At 42.6% G+C, this 22,155-nt stretch overlaps 1 protein-coding gene across 3 annotated transcripts in view; it reads left to right on the forward strand.

The window, feature by feature from the left end:
- The window catches only part of immp2l (inner mitochondrial membrane peptidase subunit 2), a 737,403-nt gene that overhangs the window by 549,943 nt on the left and 165,305 nt on the right, over nt 1–22,155 (forward strand). For all 3 annotated transcript variants that reach the window (XM_068050588.1, XM_068050589.1, XM_068050587.1), the window contains one exon: nt 20,441–20,543. In XM_068050588.1, the coding sequence (XP_067906689.1) occupies nt 20,441–20,543 (103 nt within the window). The remainder of the gene's footprint in view (nt 1–20,440; nt 20,544–22,155) is intronic.

Consider the following 22,155-nt stretch of genomic DNA (forward strand, 5'->3'; position numbering starts at 1 on the left):
GATACTCAAGCACTCACTTCCTCAGGTGGCCAATGGCTGCACCAGCAGATTTCAGGCGATGCTGGATTTCTTTGTCAATGTCAGCCTTATGTGAAAGATAACTTCCAAGGTACTGGAAGTGTTCCACATTTTCCAGACACTCATCATGAATCCTAATCAATGGGGTTGGGACATGTGCATTTGGAGCTTGCTAATGGAGGACTTTGGTCTTCTGAATGTTCAGTGTAAGTCCCATTTTCTCATATGCCTCAGTAAATACATTGTCGATTCTCTGAAGATCCGTTTCCAGCACAGCACTTACAGCAGCGTCATCAGCATACTGGAGCTCAATGATTGACATCAGAGTGGTCTTAGTTTTTGATCAGAGTCATCTGAGATTTAGTAGTTTACAGTCCATTTGATAAATAAGCTGCACTCCAGCAGGGAGCTTGTCTCTAGTCAGACGCGCAAGGCTGCTTGGAAGATTGAAAAAAGAGTTGGGGCGATGACACAACCTTGTTTGACTCCTGTTTAACGTCAAAAGGGTCTTAATGGATCCGTTGCTAAGGATCACTGCTCACATATCATCATGAAGCAGGCGAAGGATGGTGATGAATTTTGGAGGACATCCATACTTCAACAGAATCTTCCAGGGTGCCTCACGATTTACAGAGTCGAAGACCTTTGTGAAGTCAAAAAATGCTATGTAGAGAGGTTGATGTTGTTCACAACATTTTTCTTACAGTTGGTGAGCAGTGAAAATCATGTTAGTAGTGCCTCTTGATGGCCTCAACTGACATTGAGATTCAGGGAATAGCTCTTCAACAAGTGTAATGAGTCAGTTCAGATGGGTTCTTGTAATGATCTTTCCTACAATGGAGTGCAGGGAGGTGCCTCTGTACTTTCCACAGTTGGATTTGTCTCCTTTCTTGAAGATTGTCACAATCATGGCGTCCTTGAGATTATTCGGGGCTTCCTTTTCATTCCAGATCTGTAAGATGAGGGCGTGGAGCTGTAATGTTAGTTCCTCTCCTCTGTGCTTAAAGATTTCAATGGGGATTCCATCACCTCCTGCTGCTTTGTTGTTTTGCATTTGTGTGATGGTTTTCATCACTTCCATAGGCGTTGACTGAGTTCTGAGCTCGTCTCTAACTGGATGTTGTGTCATGGAGTTGAAAACACTCTCAACAATGTGGATTCTTGCTTGAAAAGGTCTTCAAAATGCTCCCTCCAATGGGCATTGACAGCTTCCCTTTCCTTGATCAGACCTCCCCCATCCTTAAGCCTCAAAAGGAACTAGTCCTTGAGGACTTGGGCCATAAATGGTCTTTGTGGCAGTGAAGAAGCTATCATTCATGTCAGCGAGACATTGAATTTCTTTTGTCTGTCCATCACCTGTTATTCATGTTGCGGGTGTTTCTTTGTAGCTCTGCCTTTGCTTGTTGGTAAGCCATTTTCTTTTACTTTGCATTTGGGTCATTCCGCCCGGCACCGAAAGTCTTGCACTTGCACTCAATCAGTTCATTGATATCCTGATCATTTTTATCAAACCAGTCCTGATGCTTCCTGACAGAAAATCCAAGTGTATCTTTGCCGGCATTGATGGTATTGGACTTAATGACATCCGAGGCACTGTGGACACTCTTCTTCTACTCTTGATTGATGAAGAAGTTTTTCCATAAGGCCTTGTTGGAATTGTTCTCTTTTGATTGAATCCTTCAGAGCTTTGACATCGATCTTTTGTGGACATCTCTTCTGTTGTATCATTTGGGAACCAGTTTGAGGGACATGATTGAATGAATAAGTTAGTGATCGGTCCAGCAGTCATCAGCTTCTGTCAATGCTTTGGCAGTGCAGACACCTTTGCGATTCTGGGCACGTACGATGACATGATCAATTAGGTGCCAGTGTTTGGATCGTGGGTGTTGCCATGATGTTTTATATTTGTTCTTCTGGCGGAACAGTGTATGGGCAATGATGACCCCATGCTCGAAGCATTTGGTAAGGAGAAGAATGCCGTGGAGTTGACATTTCCAATTCCTTCCCTGCCATTGGTTCCATTCCAGAGATTGGAATCTCTTCCAACTATGGCATTGAAGTCTCCGAGAAGAATAAGCCTGTCCTCCTTCGGAACCCCACAGAGCTTGGTCAAGTTTGGCGTAGAAATCTTACTTGGATTTGTCATCGGCTCTAGAGTTGGGACATATACACTGATCACGGTGATTTTTTGGCTCCTTGCCAGTTTGTGAAGAAGAGTCATGACTTGCTCATTGCTTCCAAGAGGGAACTCAAGAAGCTGGCTGACAAGTTCATTCTTGATAGCAAATCCAACTCCATGAATTCTGCATTATTCTTCTGATTTTCCATTCCAGAAGAAAGTAAAGCCACCTCGGTGTTCCTTGCGCTGCCCCACTCCAGTTCGCCGGGTCTCACTCAGAGCGGCGATGTCAAGATCGTATCACCGGAGTTCTCGGGTAACAAATGCAGTGCGATGTCCGGGCATTCACTCATGGGTGTGTCCATGAGGGTCCTGATGTTCCAAGTCCCAAACTTTACTACTTGTATCTTTTATTTGCTTCTACGGCAGAAGGTAATCCAGAAGGACATGGCTATCCAGTCGGGAGAGGTGAGGCAGACTATGTTTAGGACACCTTTTCTAGCCCCCTCCCCCATTAAGGGGTGAGCAAAGTAGATCCTAAAGGGGACTGCTCAGTCGCAGTTACAAGTCCTCAATGGTAGAACAGGTGAAGGAAAATGTGCCATCTGAAATATCTCAATGGCTGTTCTTAACGAAGGTTGCATCAGAACGAAACCCCCCCCAATCGTCTTGGTTTCCTTGCCATTAGATCAAGATATGTGTGGAAGCTGGTGTGCAACGGTTTCTCCACGCTACAAGATGTCATGCACAGGCATCTTCCTTTCTGAGCACATCCTCAAAGCCCTTCGATGATCAGCAAATGGCATGGGAGCACGATTGTGTTGTCTGAAAGGCACTCCTGCCTCATCCAAGTGCGAGACGACTATCTTGTAACTGCCGCCTCTGTGCCAGATTATGACTAGAAGCTTCCAGTCATGCACTCTTATGGACATGCATTTACCATTTTCTGGATTTGATCACAGTACATAATACAGTACAGTCAGTTGTGACTCACCGGTAGCACGTTCGCCTCTGAGTCAGAAGATGGGATTCAAGTCCTACTCCAGAGACGTGAGCACAAAATCTGGGCTGACACTCCAGTGTAGTGCTCAGGTCGTGCTGCTCTGTTGGAGGTACCGTTTTTCAGATGAGATGTTGAACCAAGACCCTGTTTGTCCTCTCAGATGGATGTAGAAGATTCCATGGCACTAATTTGAAGATGAGGAGAGGAGTTGTCCCCGGTGTTCCAGTCAATATGTATTCTTGAACCAACATCGTTAAAATAGATTATCTGGTCATCATAATTTAATTGCTGTTTGCAGAATCTTTCAGTGCACAGATTGGGTACTGTGTTTCTTACGTTGCAACAGTGACTACACTTCAAACATACTTAATTGGTTGTAAAGCACTTTGAGATGGTGTGAGTCATTAAAGGCACTATATAATTGCAAGTCTTTCTTTCTATTACAGCAGCTGCTGTCTATCTTTGAAACCACAATTCTAAAATAAAGTTCTGTCTTCTGAGAATGTTGCTTTTATATTTTCTTGACATATTAGAAAAGGCTCAGTCTAGTCACAGAGCACAGACTGTATTAACTTCCAGTAGTGACAAAATAATTAGCCCAATGACTACATCCAGTTGGTAGTACAGAGATCACCATGTGCCTATCATCCTCATTGATATAGTGGACAATACCTCTGATGATACAGGATAACCCTTGCTGGCAAGATTGGAATCAGAAGCTCCATAATTCAGCTGCAATGGCAGCTAAATTTTACAGACTGTAAAGTAAAACCAAAAGATGAGAAAAAACATAACATTCATGTTAAGTATAAATTGTGTTGTCACTCAGAAGGGCAATATCCTGCTTTCACTATTTGCTTTAGTAAATTTATGCATGTTGCTCGCTGTGGTATGTTGCTAGAAAATAGCCGTAGACATATTATATGGACACTTTTATTTTGTGAATCATTTATTGTTTTAACAATTGTTTGCATGAAATTTATATGTAGACTTTTCATGCTCTCAGTAAATGTACCTCAGGGACTGAAGCCTCTGTATTTTTCATTTTGTGCACATCTTCCAGTCAGGCTATTAATCGATCACTAGTCACAATGCTGGGTTTAACAGATTATTGCTAGTACCTTGTTCCAATATTTAGAAGAAATAATTTTCTGTTGTGCTATTTAAGGGATAGCCTGAGCTATAATTTCATTGCATTCTTTCCTATGATCTACAATTGAAAAGTGAAGTTTGGATTTAGATTTAAAATGATCGTCAAATAAGTTATTGCAACAGAAAAACAGTTTGGTTGAAATAATTACAGGGCTGTAATCATCATCATCAGTCAACTATTGTCAGAGCCCATGTGACTGTCCTCCACATCTCTTTATTGCATTAGGCTAATTTTTCTCTGGGACTTTTTTGTATCCCATACAATTTAAGGATTGCACTTAATGCAAGGCCAATGGCTCTGTTTGTTTCCATGTTTTGATTCCCAGATAATACTTTGTAAATTAGTACCTCCTTTACTTTGAATACATGAACTAAACTAAGCTGCAAAAAGGGACTAAAGTGCTGCTATTTTGCTATTTAATTTATTTGCTCAGAGGAATGTGAGCATTGCTGGCAAGGCCAGCATTTATTGCCCATCCCTAATCACCCTTGGGAAACCATCTTTTTAAACCACTGCAGTCCGTGTGGTGTAGTTACACCCACAATGCTGTTAGGTAAGGAGTTCCAGGATATTGTCTCAGTGATGATGAAGGAATGGTGATATATTTCCACGTCAGGATGGTATGTGACTTGGAGGTCATGGTGTTCTCATGCACCTGGTCCCAGGTTTGGAAGGTGCTGTCGAAGCAGTCTTCGTGAGTTATTGCATTGCATCATATAGATGGTACACGCTGCAGCCACAGTGCACCAGTGGTGGAGGGAGTGAATGTTTAAGGTGGTGGATGAAGTACCAATCAAGTGGACTGCTTTTTCCTCGATGGTGTTGGGCTTCTTAAGTGCTGTTGGAGCTGCACTTATCCAGGCAAGTGGAGAGTATTCCATCACACTCCTGACTTGTGCCTCGTAGATGGTGGACAGGCATTGGGGTGTCAGGAGTTGAGTCACTAGCCACAGAATTCCCAGCCTCTGACATGCTCTTGTAGCCACAGTATTTATGTGGCTGGTCCAGTTAAGCTTCTGGTCAATGGTAACCCCCAGGATGTTGATGATGGGGGAATTCAGCAAAGGTAATTTGATTCAGCGAGCGGGGAACAGCGGAGCCAGAGCATAAAGAGACCGGGAGAGAGAGAGAGAGTTCACTCAGACAGCGGGAAACAGCAAGAGCGGAGCCAGAGTATAAAGAGACCAGGAGAGAGAGCAAGAGTTCATTCAGCGAGCGGGAAACAATGAGAGCGGAGCCTGAGAATAAAGAGACCGGGAGGGAGAGCGAGAGTTCATTCAGCGAGCGGGGAACAGCGAGAGCGGAGCCGGAGCGTAAAGAGACCGGAAGAGAGAGTGAGAGGTCATTCAGCGAGCGGGGAACAGCGAGAGCGGAGCCGGAGCGTAAAGAGAGTGGGAGACAGAGCGAGAGTTCATTCAGCGAGCGGGGAACAGCGAGAGCGGAGCCGGAGCGTAAAGAGAGTGGGAGACAGAGCGAAAGTTCATTCAGTGAGCGGGGAACAGCGAGAGCGGAGCCGGAGCGTAAAGAGACCGGGAGAGAGAGCGCGAGTTCGTTCAGCGATACGCTTTCCTTCAACAGTGATGTCAACAGTGACATCACAGGAAAGCTGCAAGGTGATTGGTTGGTGAGTAACAGCTGGTAGGGAATAACTCTAATTAGCTGGGTTCGTAACTAAAGTAAAGAGAAAGGTCTACAGTTCTTTTTAATCAAGGTACCTAGTGTAAATCTAATTTTTGGGTAATTTAAGGGAGTAAAAACAGAGTGAAATAAAACAAAGAGTGACATCACAGAAAAACCGTAAAGTTCATTGGTTGGTAAATAACTGCTAATTTGAATTACCTATTCTAAGTTGATTTCAAATTAAAGGTAAATAGGAGAAATATTTTACAGATTAAAAACTAAAGACCAGTTGGAAATTTAAAAAACAAATTAAAATCTAATTAAATAAAATAGAGATGCAGGGCCAGGCGATGTGTGATCTGGGAGCTGGTGGACCCCATTGTGGTTCCTGATGAACACATCTGTAGCAAGTGTTGGCTGCTCGAGGAACTCCGGCTCAGAGTTGATGAGCTGGAGTCTGAGCTTCGGACACTGCGACACATCAGGGAGGGGGAGAGTTACCTGGACACTGTGTTTCAGGAGGCAGTCACACCCGATTAACTACCATGAATTCAGCCAGTGGTCAGGGACAGGAGGGTGTGACTATGAGTGAGGCAGGTAGAGGGATCCAGGAGGTAGTGCTGCAGGAGCCTCAGCCATTGTCCTTGTCCAACAGGTTCGAGATTCTTGCTCCCTGTGTGGACGAGAGCAGAGACTGTAGGGAGGATAAGCAAACTGACCACAGCACCGTGGTACAGGGAGCCATTCAAGTGGGGGGAGAAAAGAGAAATGTAGTCGTAATCGGGGATAGTATAGTTAGGGGCATAGACGCTGTTCTCTGTGGCCAGGATCGAGAGTCCCGAAGGCTGTGTTGCCTACCTGGTGCCAGGGTTCGGGATATCTCATTTGGGCTGCAGAGGAACTTGGAGTGGGAGGGGAAAGATCCAGTTGTCGTGGTCCACGTATGTACCAACGATATAGGTTGAACGAGGTTAGAGGTTCTACTGGGGGAATATGAGCAGCTGGCGGCTAAATTTAAAAGAACCAAAAAGGTAATAATCTCTGGATTACTACCTGAGCAACGAGCTAATTGGCAAAGGGTCAATAAGATTAAAGAGGTAAATGCATGGCTCAAATATTGGTGTGGGAGAAATGGGTTCGAATTCGTGGGACATCGGCACCAATACAGGGGAAGGAGGGAGCTTTTCCGATAGGATGGGCTCCACCTGAATCATGCTGGGACCTGAGTCCTGACGAATCATATAACTAGGGCTGTAGATAGGGCTTTAAACTAAATAGTGGGGTGAAGGGTTCAGTTACATGGAAAAACAGGAAGTTAAAGGAGAAGGTAGGAGTGCAGATTAGTGGTGAGGCTGATTGTTACCAAACTGCAAGAAGTATACTGGTTAAACAAGAAGAGAGAAGTAATAAACAGGCAAATAAAGCATCAGTGCTGAGGGACAGGTTAGGGGGTGTAGCCCAAATAAGAGTTCTATATACAAATGCACGGAGTGTAAGGAATAAACTAGATGAACTGCAGGCGCAAATTCAAATGGAAAATTATGATGTGGTGGCCATTGCAGAGACGTGGCTGCAGGATGGTCAGGACTGGGAACTAAATATATCTGGTTATAAAGTTTACAGGAGGGACAGGGAAAATGGCAGAGGGGGTGGAGTAGCCTTACTGATTAGAAATAATATCACCTCATTGGTGAGGGCGGATATAATGAGGGGAAAGCATCCAGTGGAGACCTTATGGGTGGAACTGAGGAACAGAATAGGATCTAAAACTGTAATGGGTATTGTGTAAAGGCCCTCTGGTAGCAGTTCTGAGGTGTTAGATTGTATAAATATACAAGTTAGGCAAGTGTGTAACAAAGGCAGAGTAGTGTTAATGAGGGATTTTAACTTACACATAGATTGGGAGAGGCAGACTAGCACCTGTCAGAAAGATAGTGAATTTCTGGAATGTGTCCAGGATGGTTTCCTACAGAAATATGTCCTAGATGTAACAAGGGGACAGGCAATATTAGATTTATATATGAGTAATGAGCCAAATTTAATTAGTAGCCTAACTGTGTGTGAACATTTATAAGTGATCACAACATGATCGAATTCAAGGTAGCGTTTGAAAGTGAAAAGCACGAATCAGCTACTAAAATTTTAGACTTGGGTAAGGCTGGCTTTACTGGGATGAGACAGAGACTGTCCACGGTAAACTGGGAAGATCTGTTAATGGGTCAAACGACTGAAGAACAATGGAGAATATTTAAAGAAACATTTAACGAAATACAGAGTGAGTATATACCCCTGAGAGGAAAAAGCTCCACTTCACAGAAAAAACAGCCATGGGCAACTAAAAAGATTAGTGATAGCATAAAACAAAAAGAAATGGCTTACAAAAATGCAAAACGCGGCACAGATCGATACAAAGACCAGCAAAGGGTCACAAAGCGGCTTATACGAGCTACAAAAAGAGATTATGAAAGGAAACTTGCAAGGGACATCAAAATCAATAAGAAGAAATGTTATAGTTACATAAAGGGAAAATGGGTGGTCAAGAGCAATGTAGGCCAACTAAAAGCTGAAACTGGAGATATTGTCATTGATAATGGGGAAATGGCAGACATGTTGAACAATTCACACCTAATCTGTACTAATGCTTTGTCTTTCAACACACCATTAACATATTGTTTGCCTTTGCTCCGTGACCTTTTGGTCAGCTATGTGGCCTGGTCCAATCTGCACCTTCTCCTTTGTTATCTCTTGCCCAACCCCCACCTCACTTGTTTATAATCTGTGACTTTTCTAATATTTGTCAGTTCCGAAGAAGGGTCACTGACCCGAAACGTTAACTCTGCTTCTCTTTCCACAGATGCTGCCAGACCTGCTGAGTGAATCCAGCATTTCTTGTTTTTGTTTCAGATTTCCAGCATCCGCAGTATTTTGCTTTTATATAAGGATAGAGCAGGGTACTTTCTAAATGGGAAGAGGTTAAGTACAGTGGATGTCCAAAGAGACTTGGGGGTTCAGGTGCATAGATCTTTAAAATGCCACGAGCAAGTGCAGAAAATAATCAAAATGGCTAATGGAATGCTAGCCATTATATCCAGAGGATTGGAGTATAAAGACACAGAGGTTATGTTGCAGCTGTACAAAACCCTGGTTAGACCCCACTTGGAGTACTGTGAGCAGTTCTGGGCACCACACCTTAGGAAGGATATATTGGCCTTGGAGGGAGTGCAACGTAGGTTTACAAGAATGATACCTGGACTACAGGGGTGAAGTTACATGGAGAGATTGCACAAATTAGGCCAGTTTACGCTAGAATTTAGAAGGTTAAGGAGTAATCTGATTGAAGTCTTCAAGATATTAACAGGAAAAGACAGGCTAGATAAAGATAAACTATTTCCACTGGTTGGAGATTCTAAAACTAGGAGGCATAGTCTAAAATTTAGGACCAGACCGTTCAGGAGAGATGTTAGGAAGCACTTCTTCACGCAAAGGGTGGTAGAGGTTTGGAATTCGCTCCCGCAAACAGCAGTTGAAGCTAGAACAGTTGTTAATTTTAAATCTGAGATAGATAGATTTTTGTTAATCAAAGATATTAAGGGATATGGGCCAAAGGCAGGTATATGGAGTTGGGCCGCAGATCAGCCATGATCTCATTGAATGGCGGGACAGGCTCGAGGGGCTGAATGGCCTACTCCTGTTCCTATCTTCCTATGTTCCTAATGCTGTTGTCAAGGGGAGATGGTTAGATTCTCTCTTGTTGGAGGTGATCATTGCCTGGCACTTGTTTGGTGTGAATGTTACTTGTCACTTATCAACCCAAGCATGAATATTGTTCAGCTCTTGCTGCATGCAGGGATGGACTGCTTTATTACCTGAGGAGTTGTGAATAGAACTGAACACCATATAATCGTCAGTGAACATCCCCACTTCTGACCTTATAATGGAGGGAAGATCATTGATGAAGCAACTGAAAATGGTTGGGCGTAGGACTCTTGGACTCTGGGCCCTGAAGACCTCCTGCAGTGATGTCCTGGGGCTGAGACGATTAGCATCCAACAATCATATTCTTTTGTGCTAGGTATGACTCCAGCCAGTGGAGCGTTTTCCCCCTGACAATTTTACTAGGACTCCTTGATGTCACACTCGGTCAAATGCTGCCTTGATATCAAGGGAAGTTCTCTCACCTCACCTCTGGAATTCAGCTCCTTTGTCCATGTTTGGACCAACCCTGTAATGAGATCTGGAGCTGAGTGGTCCTAGCCAAACCCAAACTAAGCATCGGTGAGCATGTTATTGTTGAGAAAGTGCCGCTTGATAGCACTGTTAACAGCACCTTCCATCACTTTGCTGCTGAATGAGAATAGGCTGATGGGACAGTAACTGGCTGGATTGTATTTGTCCTGGACAGGGCTGTAAGATTTAGAACCTCACTCATAATTTGTTCTTGGACCAGACAATAAGAATTCAGACAAGGAGATACCTGAAGTAGTGATATCAGTATGATTTATTAATGCTAAAAGCAATACTTATCAAATCCAAGGCAGTCAATATCCTAGTCCAGATGGCCTTTACTCTCCACTGGCTCTGGTGGCACAGATGGCTCGTGACTCCTCTTCTCTTGTCACTCCCTTTGTTTTCTTTGAATCTGCATGCCGAAACTCTCCAAGTCAGTATCTTTATCCTTCGTAGCCGGTGTCTATTTCTGTACTCCAATATATTGGTTGTGCGCTGAGTGGCTGATGCTCACATATCGTAACTTTGATTGGTTCTGACGTTTGTCTGTTAGTCCTTCCATTAATATATCTAACATTGTCACATGGGTGCATGTTTCTGAAAAACATGGTGTACAAGCAATCCGTAGTTGGCCTCTTTGAGACAAACATTTGCTAGACTTGCTGATACCTGCACCCATGAATTATCACTTCAAGGCCCCTCAGTGCGTACATCTCCTACCATACTCCGCTTCTTTGTTACATCTCAACCACCACCTGCTGCATAATTTCAACATCTGCTCTTTCTCTTTTCCTTCATCTATTCATGTTCTCAGTCCGCCTAATGATGTGATTTTGACTAACTTAAGTTATACAAGCAGTATTTTCCCAGCTGGCTATATCTAAAGTTAATCCTTCATCTATCAAAAGCTTATACAAAACATATTGAAAGGTACATAAAATTCATCATACTGAAAGATATTAATAAGCCAGTAAAATTGATTGAATCCACATTTCCTACAGGGCATACCTGGACAATTTTCTACATTATCTGGTTGATGCCAGTGTTGTAGCTGTACTGGAATACTTTGGCTAGGGGTGCAGATAGTTGTGGAACACAAGTCTTCAGCACTACAGCCAGGATGTTGTTATGACCTATAGCTTCTACTGTATCCAGTGCATTTAGCCTTTTTGATCTCATGTGGAATGAATCAAATTGTGAAGACTGACATCTGTGATGATGGCGACCTCAGGAGGAGGCAGAGATGGATCATCCACTTGGCATTTTTGCTGAAGATGGTTGCAAACGCTTCAGCCTTGTCTTTTGCACTGATGCTCTGGGCTCTGCCATCAATGAGGATGGGTATGTCCATGGAGCCTCCTCCTCCTGCTCGTTATTTAATTGTCCACCACCACTCACCACTGATGTGGCAGGACTGCACAGCTTTGATATGATCCGTTGGTTGTGGACTCGCTTAGCTCTGTCTGTTGGAGAGGTGGGAAAAATGCTAAATCTGACCTGCAAATTGAATCTATCAGGTTCGCACCATGGTTCTCAGCATGGAGTCCCTGGATCCCTGTGGGTCCATAGAGACTTTCCGGGGTCTGCAAAATATTTTGAGGAGCAGGAATTGGAAGATTTGAGGCGGAATGGAACTCCGATTACCTGCTTTTATCTGTATTGAGTAGAGAGACCTTTAATGAATGACCACAGGAAGTGATATATGGTAAACCAATGAGTGGTGGCTGGAGGTGGGCTTTTTGCGAGATGGGAACAGAGTGTAGCACATTTACAGGAGCACTGAGAGCAGCAGAAAGATTTGCAATGTAAGAAACGCTCTGATTGCTCGTTTTTGCTGACTTTGGTTTGAGCACTGAAACAGATTTCACTGAAGTGGTTTAAAGTACCAATGAGCATCATGTGAATAGGTTATTAAATTTACTAGTTACTGTGCCAATCAAATATTTTCATTCATCTGACAACATTTATGCTGTTCTGATTTCAATAATTTATTGATCAATAATTATTTCATCCCAATCTATAACACAAAAAACAATACTGGGGGAAAATCTGTATATCTGGCATCTGTAAGAAAATACCTGTTTTCTTGAAAGCATTATCAACGTGTTGTAAGTTTACATACAACATTTTCATATTGTGAGTATTATATAGTATAATTTAGATAGGGGGGGGTGTCTGTGATTACTAATCCATTTGTAAAGTGGTCAATCAACCAATACGTTTGAGAACCACTGGTTTAGCAAAAGGAAAATGCATATATAATATATATATCACCACTGTACATATGAATGAAAAAAAGACCCTCTGGGTTGCAGTATTTGTGCATAATTTGGGCCTCGCTGGGGTTTGTTCCTTTTGATGTGACTACATCAGTGTTCCAAGGCCTGACCAGAAAAATACCTACTGCTTCCATTTTTTGGACCACAACTGACGGCTGTGCCATTCTGTTGTTACCATTTATGACTCCTCTAGACCATCTTTTGTTTTTTTATTTGTCCCATTACCATCTCCCTTGGCTTTGCACCATAATTCATTTTGTCATTTAATCACACCTTCCTTCCACCCTATCACAGTCCTTCCCTTTCGTTCTTTCCTCCTCTTCATCCTCTTTCCCTGCCTCTGTATTTGCTTAAAACCTATCAAATCTCTAACCTCTGCCTGTTCTGATGAGAGATCATCAACCTGAAACATTAAGTCTGTATCTTCACAGATGCTGTCTGCCTGACTTGTTGAGTAATTTCTGTTTTTATTTCAGATTTCCAGTATAAGATAAGGCTGGTTGCCCATGAGCAGTTGATCTCAGAAAAGCATTCTTAACGAAATTCTCTTAAAGACATTACCTGGGATTGCAGTAGCTATGTTACATACAGTTTATTTCAGCATACGAACATACGAATTCGGAGCAGAAGTAAGCCATTGGGCCCCTCTAGCCTGCTCCGTCATTCAATAAGATCATGGCTGATCTGGTTGTGTCTCAAATTCCACACTCCTATCTACCCCCATAACCTTTGATTCCCTTGCCTAACAAGAATCTATCTACCTCCGCCTCCACCACCTTCTGAGGCAGAGTGTCCAAAGTTGCACAACCCTCTGAGAGAAAAAATTTGTCCTCATCTCTGTCCTAAAAGGGCGACCCCTAATTTTAAAACAGTGCCCCCTAGTTCTCCCCCACAAGAGGAAACATCCTTTCCACATCCACCTTGTCAAGATCATTCAGGATCTTATATACTTCAATCAAATCACCCCTCACTCTTCTAAACTCCAGTGAATACAAGCCCAGTCTGTCCAACCTTTCTTCATAAAACAAAACCGCTCATTCAGTTATCAATCTCGTAAACCTCCTCTGAATCGCCTCCAACGCATTCATATTCTTACTTAAATAAGGAGACCAAAACTGCACACAGTATTCAGATGCAGTCTCACTCATGCCCTGTGTAATTCAAGCATAACATCCTTACTTTTATTTTCAGTTCCTCTCGTAATAAAGGATAGCATTCCATTAGCCTTCTTTATTACTTGCTGAACCTGCATACCAACTTTTTGTGACTCATGCACTAGAACACCTAGATCCCTCTGCACCTCAGAGTTCTGCAGTCATTCTCCATTTAAGTAATACTCTGCTTTTATATTCTTCCTGCCAAAGTGAACAACTTCACATTTTCCCACATTATACTCCATCTGCCAGATTTTTGCCCACTCACTCAACCTATCAACCTATCCATAAGCTCCTTGTGTCCTCTTCACAACATACTTTGCTACCTATTTTTGTGTCATCTGCAAATTTAGCTACCTTGCCGTCGCTCCCCTCATCTAAGTCATTGATATAAATTGTAAAAAGTTGAGGCCCCAGCACAGACCCTTGTGGGTCTTCACTCGTTACATCCTGCCAATCAGAAAAGGACCCATTTATGCATACTCTATTTTCTGCCAGCCAGCCAATCTTCTATCCATGCTAATATGTAACCCACTACACCATGAGCTCCTATTTTGCGCAATAACCTTTTATGTGGTATCTTGTCAAATTTATTTATTTAGAGATACAGCACTGAAACAGGCCCTTCGGCCCACCGAGTCTGTGCCAACCATCAACCACCCATTTATACTAATCCTACATGAATCCCATTACCCTCTCATATCCCCACCTTCCCTCAATTCCCCTACCACCTACCTATACTAGGGGCAATTTATAATGGCCAATTTACCTATCAACCTGCAAGTCTTTGGCTGTGGGAGGAAACCGGACCACCCGGCGAAAACCCACGCAGTCACAGGGAGAACTTGCAAACTCCGCACAGGCAGTACCCAGAATCGAACCTGGATCGCTGGAGCTGTGAGGCTGCGGTGCTAACCACTGCGCCACTGTTCCGCCCAAATGCCTTCTGGAAATCCAAGTACAGTATATCAACGGGCTCCCTCTTATTCACAGTGCGTGTTACTCCTTCAAAGAGCTCCATTAAATTGGTTAAACGTGATCTCCCTTTCATAAAGCCATGCTGACTATTCCTGATCACCTTGAGTTTTTTTAAGTGCCCAGCTATAGCCTCCTTATTGATTGATTCTAATACGTTCCCCACAACAGACGTCAAGCTAACTAGCCTATAGTTACCTGTTTTATGCCTCCCCTCTTCTTGAATAGAGGGGTTATATTTGCTATTTTCCAGTCTGATGGAATCTTTCCAGAATCTAGTGAATTTTGAAAAATTAACACCAACGCATCTACTACCTCTTTAGCCACCTCTTTTAAGATCCTAGGATGAAGCCCATCAGGACCCAGAGACTTGTCAGCCCGCAGCTCCATTAGTTTGGTCCGTACTGCTTCCCTGGTGATTGTAATTTCACCAAGTTCCTCTCTTCCTTCCACCTTTCGATTTACAGCTATTACTGGAATGCCTTTTGCATCCTCTGTAGTGAAGACGGAAGCAAAATATTTGTTCATTTCATCCGCCATTTCCTAATTATTTACTATTAACTCCCTATTCTCACTCTCTAGAGGACCAACGCTCACTTTACTTACTCTTTTCCTTTTTAAATACCTGTAGAAACTCTTGCTATCCGTTTTTACGTTTCTTAGTTTAACTGTTTTATTGCCAGGCTGTGTAATTAAAATTATATGTATACCATATCTTCATGGGCTTTTGCTCAAATCTTCTTTGACATGTCCATTCTCAATTGCCCCTAAAAATCAATGTCCCAAAACAGGAAATATTTTGTTTTATGTTGCTAGTTATCAAAGATGCCAATTTTAAACTTGAGCTTCATAATGGCAATAGGTCTACTCCTCCTTGTGTTTTACTAATTCTGCTAATGACATTTTTATATACAAATTTAATACAATATATTTGGGAAAATTACTGATATACAGAAATTTTTGTGTGATTATTACTGTGACTTAGAAACCCCAGCATAAGTTTTAAGTGTACCAGGATTTTGCTGAGTGTCAGCTAAAGCTGCATTTTGCAAGAGTGCATTGAAAACTGGGGGACATCCACACTTCAATTCCAATTGTGCTAAGTTGAAGTTACCAGCTTATAGTGATTTTTTTTACTTATGTCTAATAAGCAACTACACTGATCTTGAGTTATTTAAGTAGCTGCATCTTTTTGGTGAATGAATATATGAACATACGAATTAGCAGCAGAGGTAGGCCATTCGGCCCCCCAAGCCTGCTCTGCCATTTAAAAAGATCATGGCTGATCTGTTTGTGTCTTGAATTCCACACTCCCATCTACCCTCATAACCCCTGATTCCCTTGTCTAACAAGAATCTATCTACCTCCGCCTTAAAAATATTCAATGACCCCGCCTCCACCACATGCTGAGGCAGAGAGTTCCAAAGTCGCACAACCTTCTGAGAGAAAAGAATTTCTCCTCATCTCTGTCCTAAAAGGGCGACCCCTAATTTTAAAAGAGTGCCTCCTAGTTCTGGATTCACCCACAAGAAGAAACATCCTCTCCATATCCACCTTGTCAAGACTGTTCAGGATCTTATAAACTTCAATTAAGTCTCCCCTCACTCTTCTAAACTCCAGTGAAATCAAGCCCAGTCTGTCCACCCTTTCCTCATAAGACAACTGGCTTATTCCACGTATCCTTACATGTAAACCTTCTCTGAACCGCCTCCAACACATTTACATCCTTCCTTAAATAAGGAGACCAAAACTGCGCACAGTACTCGAGATCTGATCTCACCAATGTCCTGTATAACTGAAGCATAACATCCTTACTTTTATTTTCAATTCCTCTCGTAATAAAGGATAGCATTCAGATGTATGGTAGACCTGAAAAGTATTTTTGCATGGTCATTAATCAAGTGCATTCTGGTAGGTTCTTGAGAAACAGTTATTTTGGTTTAAACAAGGGGAAAGTATGCATTCCCAGTTACCCACCAATCAAAAGGTCCAGACCTCATTTGCACTCAGACCAAATAAGTTATACCTAATGCTGCAGTGTGCCACATCTCCTTCCACAGAGCTAAAGCTTGGCATTACCTCATAATTAAATTTTAACTGCCACATTATTAACCAGGAAACCAAAATGTTTTGAAAATATCTTATTATCAGCTTACTGGAGGTGCAAGGAGGAGATCAGCTCCACAGACTAGTTGAACATGATTAAATGTGTTTTCAGCTCTACTGTCCCCTTTGGCGAGAATGCTTGAGTGACATTCTCCATGTCCCTAAGTTATTTGGAATCCAAGGCCAGTCACCCTTGATTCCATCAACGTCTATAAACTTCATTAGCTGAAGTTTGATGCTGGAGAAGTTATAGTCCTGTTGGTTGAATCAGCTGGTTCTCAAAGTCCTATCTGAGGAATTTCGCTGCTTTCCCACGTCATCTCGTCCCACCTAAATAGAAAGCAGTTAACACTATTCATATCCAAAAGAGCCAATCGTGCTGCAGACTTCTGTCCTTAGTGTCAGATTCACAGAAACCACAATGAATTTCAGTGAGAATGACCTGATTCGGTGTCATTTCAGCTTCAAAGCAAATTGGTTCACTATGGCCTCCATCTCCTAATCTAGACACAAAATGATTATAATAATAATTCTCATTATATCTGAATCGTTTGACAAGGCATGACTCCTCAGCTTCCTTGAGAAGTTAGTCCTTTATGATACATCTGGTGAACCATTTGATCCCCTCAATGGACAGAAACACCAGGCCCCTATAATTGTGCATTTGTCTTGTTATTTGAACATCTACATGATTTTTAAGGGACATATGCTTGACACCATTAATTTTCCCACCATCTGGAGTGGATTATTGATATCATCAGAAGCAATAATAATGTAACATTTTGTTTGCCAATGAAATACCTTCAAGCTGGTTAACCCCTATCTGAAAAACAAGCAAGTGTTGAATCACTATAAGCAAAGATATAAATTTAAATGGATAGTAGGTTATCTTCAGTGCCCAGAAGTGAATAGGTAAAAAGAATTCACTTTGATACTAATTCACTTAATAAGTTGTCAAATCTGTATTCCACTCTGAGAATGAAATGAGTACAAAATGAATTCCAAAGGGATTTTAGAAAAATTATAACAAACAAGGGATTCTCCTGTGGTAGATCAGAGGGTGCATTGATTTATGTGGTTAGGAATGTTATATAGTTGGTCAAGCACAGTATTATTATGCTGCTAAAGTGGATCTGCTTCTCATTAAAGTCACAAAACCCAATTATTGTTAAGCAAACACTCGCTGAGGTCAGAGTTTATTGTTCTTTAAAGTGCAAGATCAGAATCCCTGTTTTCCTTGTTTTACATTGCAATTGAGAAGCTTCGTCAGGGTTAACATATTCTGACGTCTGTGTTCAGTTAATTTCAACTGCTGTGGGTCATAAATTCTAAGAATATGCCTTAATCTTTTTATACTTTTAAGTGTGACACAAATTTGAAATATAATGGAGATATATAACAGGAAATGTACAATAAGGGTTGAATTTTGTGCGGCTAGAAGAGCAGGAGTGGTGTGGTGAGCTGAAAAATTAGGACAGACGCACTTGCCCGGAAACCCAATGTTGTGAACCCAACGTTGGTTCTGGATTTTGTCAGTGGCGGTAAAGATTGGAGGTGGCAATGCCGCCCAGACACAGCATTTAAATTGCTGAACAGCTTGTTTCAATAGATTTGCATGGCATTAATCGTGATTTTAAGGTGGGGGTTAAATTTTGTCAACGACACATGTGGTTCACGTGCTTTCTGATCCTCAGCCGTTTAAAGGTGGTAGCACAGAGGCGAGGCCTCAGTGATGCCGCAGGAAGGCAGCTATGAGAAGCATTGGGTAAGGAAAGAAGGGGAGAGCGGAGGCCATTGCCAGCCTGCAGTGCTGGGTTTTCAGCCCAGTTGGGCTGTATCTTGGGTGCACGTGTCCGGTGGGCTATATCTCAGGTGCAAGGGTCCGCTGGGCATAGTATTGGGCTCTCTGCCCAGTTGGGCTATATCTAGGGTGCAACGGTCAGGTAGGCTATATCTCGGGTGCTGGGCTATCTGCAAGGGTGTGCATTGAGAGGCATTAGCGCAGGGGAGTAGCAAAGTGAAAGGTGCTCTGGAGGTCTACTGATCAGCTGGAATGGGTCTCATACACCCCATCTTTGTGGACTCTCATGCAGTGCAACAGGGGCTCAGAGGGAAGGAGGGCCAGAATGTAGCTGCGCCCATCCGTGAAGCGGCAGCAGCCAGCCATGTCAGGAAGGGTCTACTCGCACCAGTGTGTATACTGGACTCAACTGAGTTACCTCCAAATATCTGAGCGGCATTGTCAGCGAAGATTGCGGCTCTCCAGGGAGGCCGTCACCGACTTATGAGCCATGCTGCAGGACGAGCTGTGACCCATGCGCTTCAGTGGACACCCAGTGCCTGTGGCCCTGAAGATCACCGTGGCACTCAACCTCTCCACGTCTGGCTCTATCCGGGGATCCACTGGGGACATGTGTGCTGTCTCCCAGGCAACAGCCCACTGCTGCATCAAGAAGGTGACCAATGCCCTGTTCAAGAGGGCTGGTAACTATGTACACTTTCAGACCAACCATGGCTGTCAGGCAGAGCGGGCCATTGGGATCGGGGCCATCGCTGGATTTCCCCAGGTGCAACGTGTGATAGATTGCACGCTTACAGCCATCAAGGCTCCCACAGAGCAGTTAGTGGCAACAGGAAGGGCTTCCATTCAATTAACTTTCAACATCGAAAGCATTTCCTGCAGGTGTGTACCTGCTTCCTGGGAAGCAACCACGGTGCCTGCATACTTTGACAGTCCCAGGTGCCACAGCTTTTCCGGCCTCCCCGTCCGCCTTCAGGGTTGGATTCTCAGGGACAGGGCTATCCATTGAAGACATGCCTACTCACGCCTGTGAGGAACCCTCACACTGCAGCAGAGGAGAGGCACAACACTTGCCACAGCTCCACCTGTAACCATTGAGCAGGCCATTGGGCTAAAGATGAGATTCCGTTGCCTTGATCAATCTGGTGCAGCCCAGCAGTGTGTCCCAGTGAGGGTTTCGCATATTGTGGTTGTCTGCTGTGCTCTGCACAATCTAGTGCTGCAGAGGGCAGAGGCCTTGCATGAAGGCGACATAAATGATCGCTAGTCCTCATCCGACACAGAGGATGTAGAGGAGGCTAATGAGGAGGCACCATTGGATATTGATTCCCTTGCACCGGAGAGCAGGACCATTGAGAGTGGGGTGTAGTCCGGTAGTCCCAGGAAACAGCAGCGGCAGTAGTATTGTTGCGGGGTGGGGGGGGTGGTCCAGCAGCTCAAACTACAATCAAAGGGGTCCAGCAGCACTCCAGTTTTACTGCCTTACAGAAAGGCAGCAATACAAGCAGGGTTGCAGCACTTTAAAAACGGTGTCAGCACCAGCGTTGGAATCATCTAATGCTGCAATCAGTGCCTCGGAGCCTGCCCACGTTGTGCAATTAGATGGACCCCGCAACTCCATTATGTGAAATGGCCAGCAGCCAAGTGATCGCGGTCGGCCCGCCGCACACGTGACATGCAACAACAGCACCCGCTTCTGGGTCCGCCACCAGGAGCTGCAACCGGCTCACAAAATTCAGCCCTAGATGTACAGTTTTATTATATCATAAAAAAGGTTAAATGTGACAAATTTAGTTTTCCAACAGATTTTAATATCTGAGTCAATAGATTGATTAAAGCAATTTTTGTTCTTATGAAACAGTAATATATATTACCGATGTAAGTCATGAACAACCTGCAATAATGTTTATTACAGAAATGAAACACTGCAATATTTAAAATATACTGTTTTAGAAGAATAACAATTTGTTCATTATATTTAACAGAACTATGGGATACAGGAATAGATACATAAAGATTCCCAATGGACACTTATGGATTGAAGGAGATCACCATGGCCACAGCTTTGACAGCAATGCTTTTGGACCTGTAAGTTTATCCTTTTTCTCTTTCTCCTCTCCTTTGTCTGGCCTGTTAAATGAATGTTGTACTTGCAGCAATCAAGATCATGAAATAATAATTCAAATAGATTCTGCAGACTATTTAACTTACTTTGTAGATATAATTCAAAACTGGGTGTCTTTTTAAAAGGCATAGAATGATATGTTGTGTTGCATTTCGATTTAGGTACTTAATGGATCTCTGTAAAACTTGAAAAGTTATTGTCGAAATTGTAAATAAATAAATAGTTTTATAGAGATGCATATTTCCTAAAGCAGACACTTGCCAATAATTACATAAATAAATTATTAAGGCGTGAACTCTAGAGAGAAATACATTTGAGGTGAAAATTTATCTGTGCACTGCATTTATCATAGAATCATTCTGTGATTTCCTCAAAAGTCTATTAGTGAAGCATAACCTGTCCTTTAAAAATATATGCTATTACTGATAAACCCATGCCTCTCTGAAGTGTTCACTAATTTTATCCTATATTGTGGATTTTTGGAGTCAAATCCGTAACATAAGTGACATTAATTGTCCTATAATTATCTGGCTTATGTTTTTCCCATTTTGAACGTGGATACCACATTTGCCACACTGCAGTCCTTAGATCTATTTCAGTTACCAAAGAATATTTAGGAAATTATGTTTGGTATCTCCATTATCTCTTCCCGATCTTAGGTACGAGTTTACCAGTGGGGAAAAATATCTCTGTGTTACATTTATATTTTTCCTCATAAGCATCTAGAACTTGATGGAGGCCAAAATATTAGGCGAATTGAATAAAGATCATAATTTCTGTTTGGGATTTACAGTATCGCACCCAAAGGGTGACTGATGATTGCAATGAAAGTGAATTTTAAGAGTATGAAAATCCCATAATATTTGTCCCTTCTCAAACCCCTTTCCTGTCCCCTCCTTCCTCACCTCCAACACTAAATGTAAAAGAACTCATGGATTTCTTCATCTGTAAGATTGAGACTCTGTGCGGCTACCTCTATTGTCAGTTGCCTCCTGTTTTGTTGACCCCTAACACATCCTCCTGCCCTTCAGTTGTCCCCCCCTCCCTCTCCGCCACCCCCGGTTTTCTGACATGTTTACTGGTTCCCTTTTCTCAGGCCCCTTGACAGTTCTCAACGACTGTTATTACTGTCTCTTCAAAAAGCTGCCCTTTCGTTTGTCTACCTTCTTCAAACAATGGGATTACAAGATTAATTTGGTTCAAAATAATAATCCTGACACTTCACAATTTGGATAATATATGTTGTGACATTTTGTCTTTTGGCTGACCTTATTTTCCAATACAAACACACATTTGCTTCTCATAACTCAATTTAATGCTTGATGAGTACAGTCTACCATGCTATTTACTAAAAAAAATGAACTGCATAACATTAGTGTTTTCAACCAAAAGGTCCCATTAGACTTGCAGCACCACAACATAAAACAACATATTACAATCTGTTTCTGCTTCATTTAGAATAACATAGCTCACTATCTTAGTTTGATAACTGTTCAGTGTAGAATGTGTACTTCAGTTCGGTCCATGCAGGTGATTAGAGTTATGAGGTTGCATGATAGTTTCCTAAAGGAGAAT

This window comes from Heterodontus francisci, chromosome 18 (genome assembly GCF_036365525.1).
Source record: "Heterodontus francisci isolate sHetFra1 chromosome 18, sHetFra1.hap1, whole genome shotgun sequence".
Lineage (NCBI taxonomy): Eukaryota > Metazoa > Chordata > Chondrichthyes > Heterodontiformes > Heterodontidae > Heterodontus > Heterodontus francisci.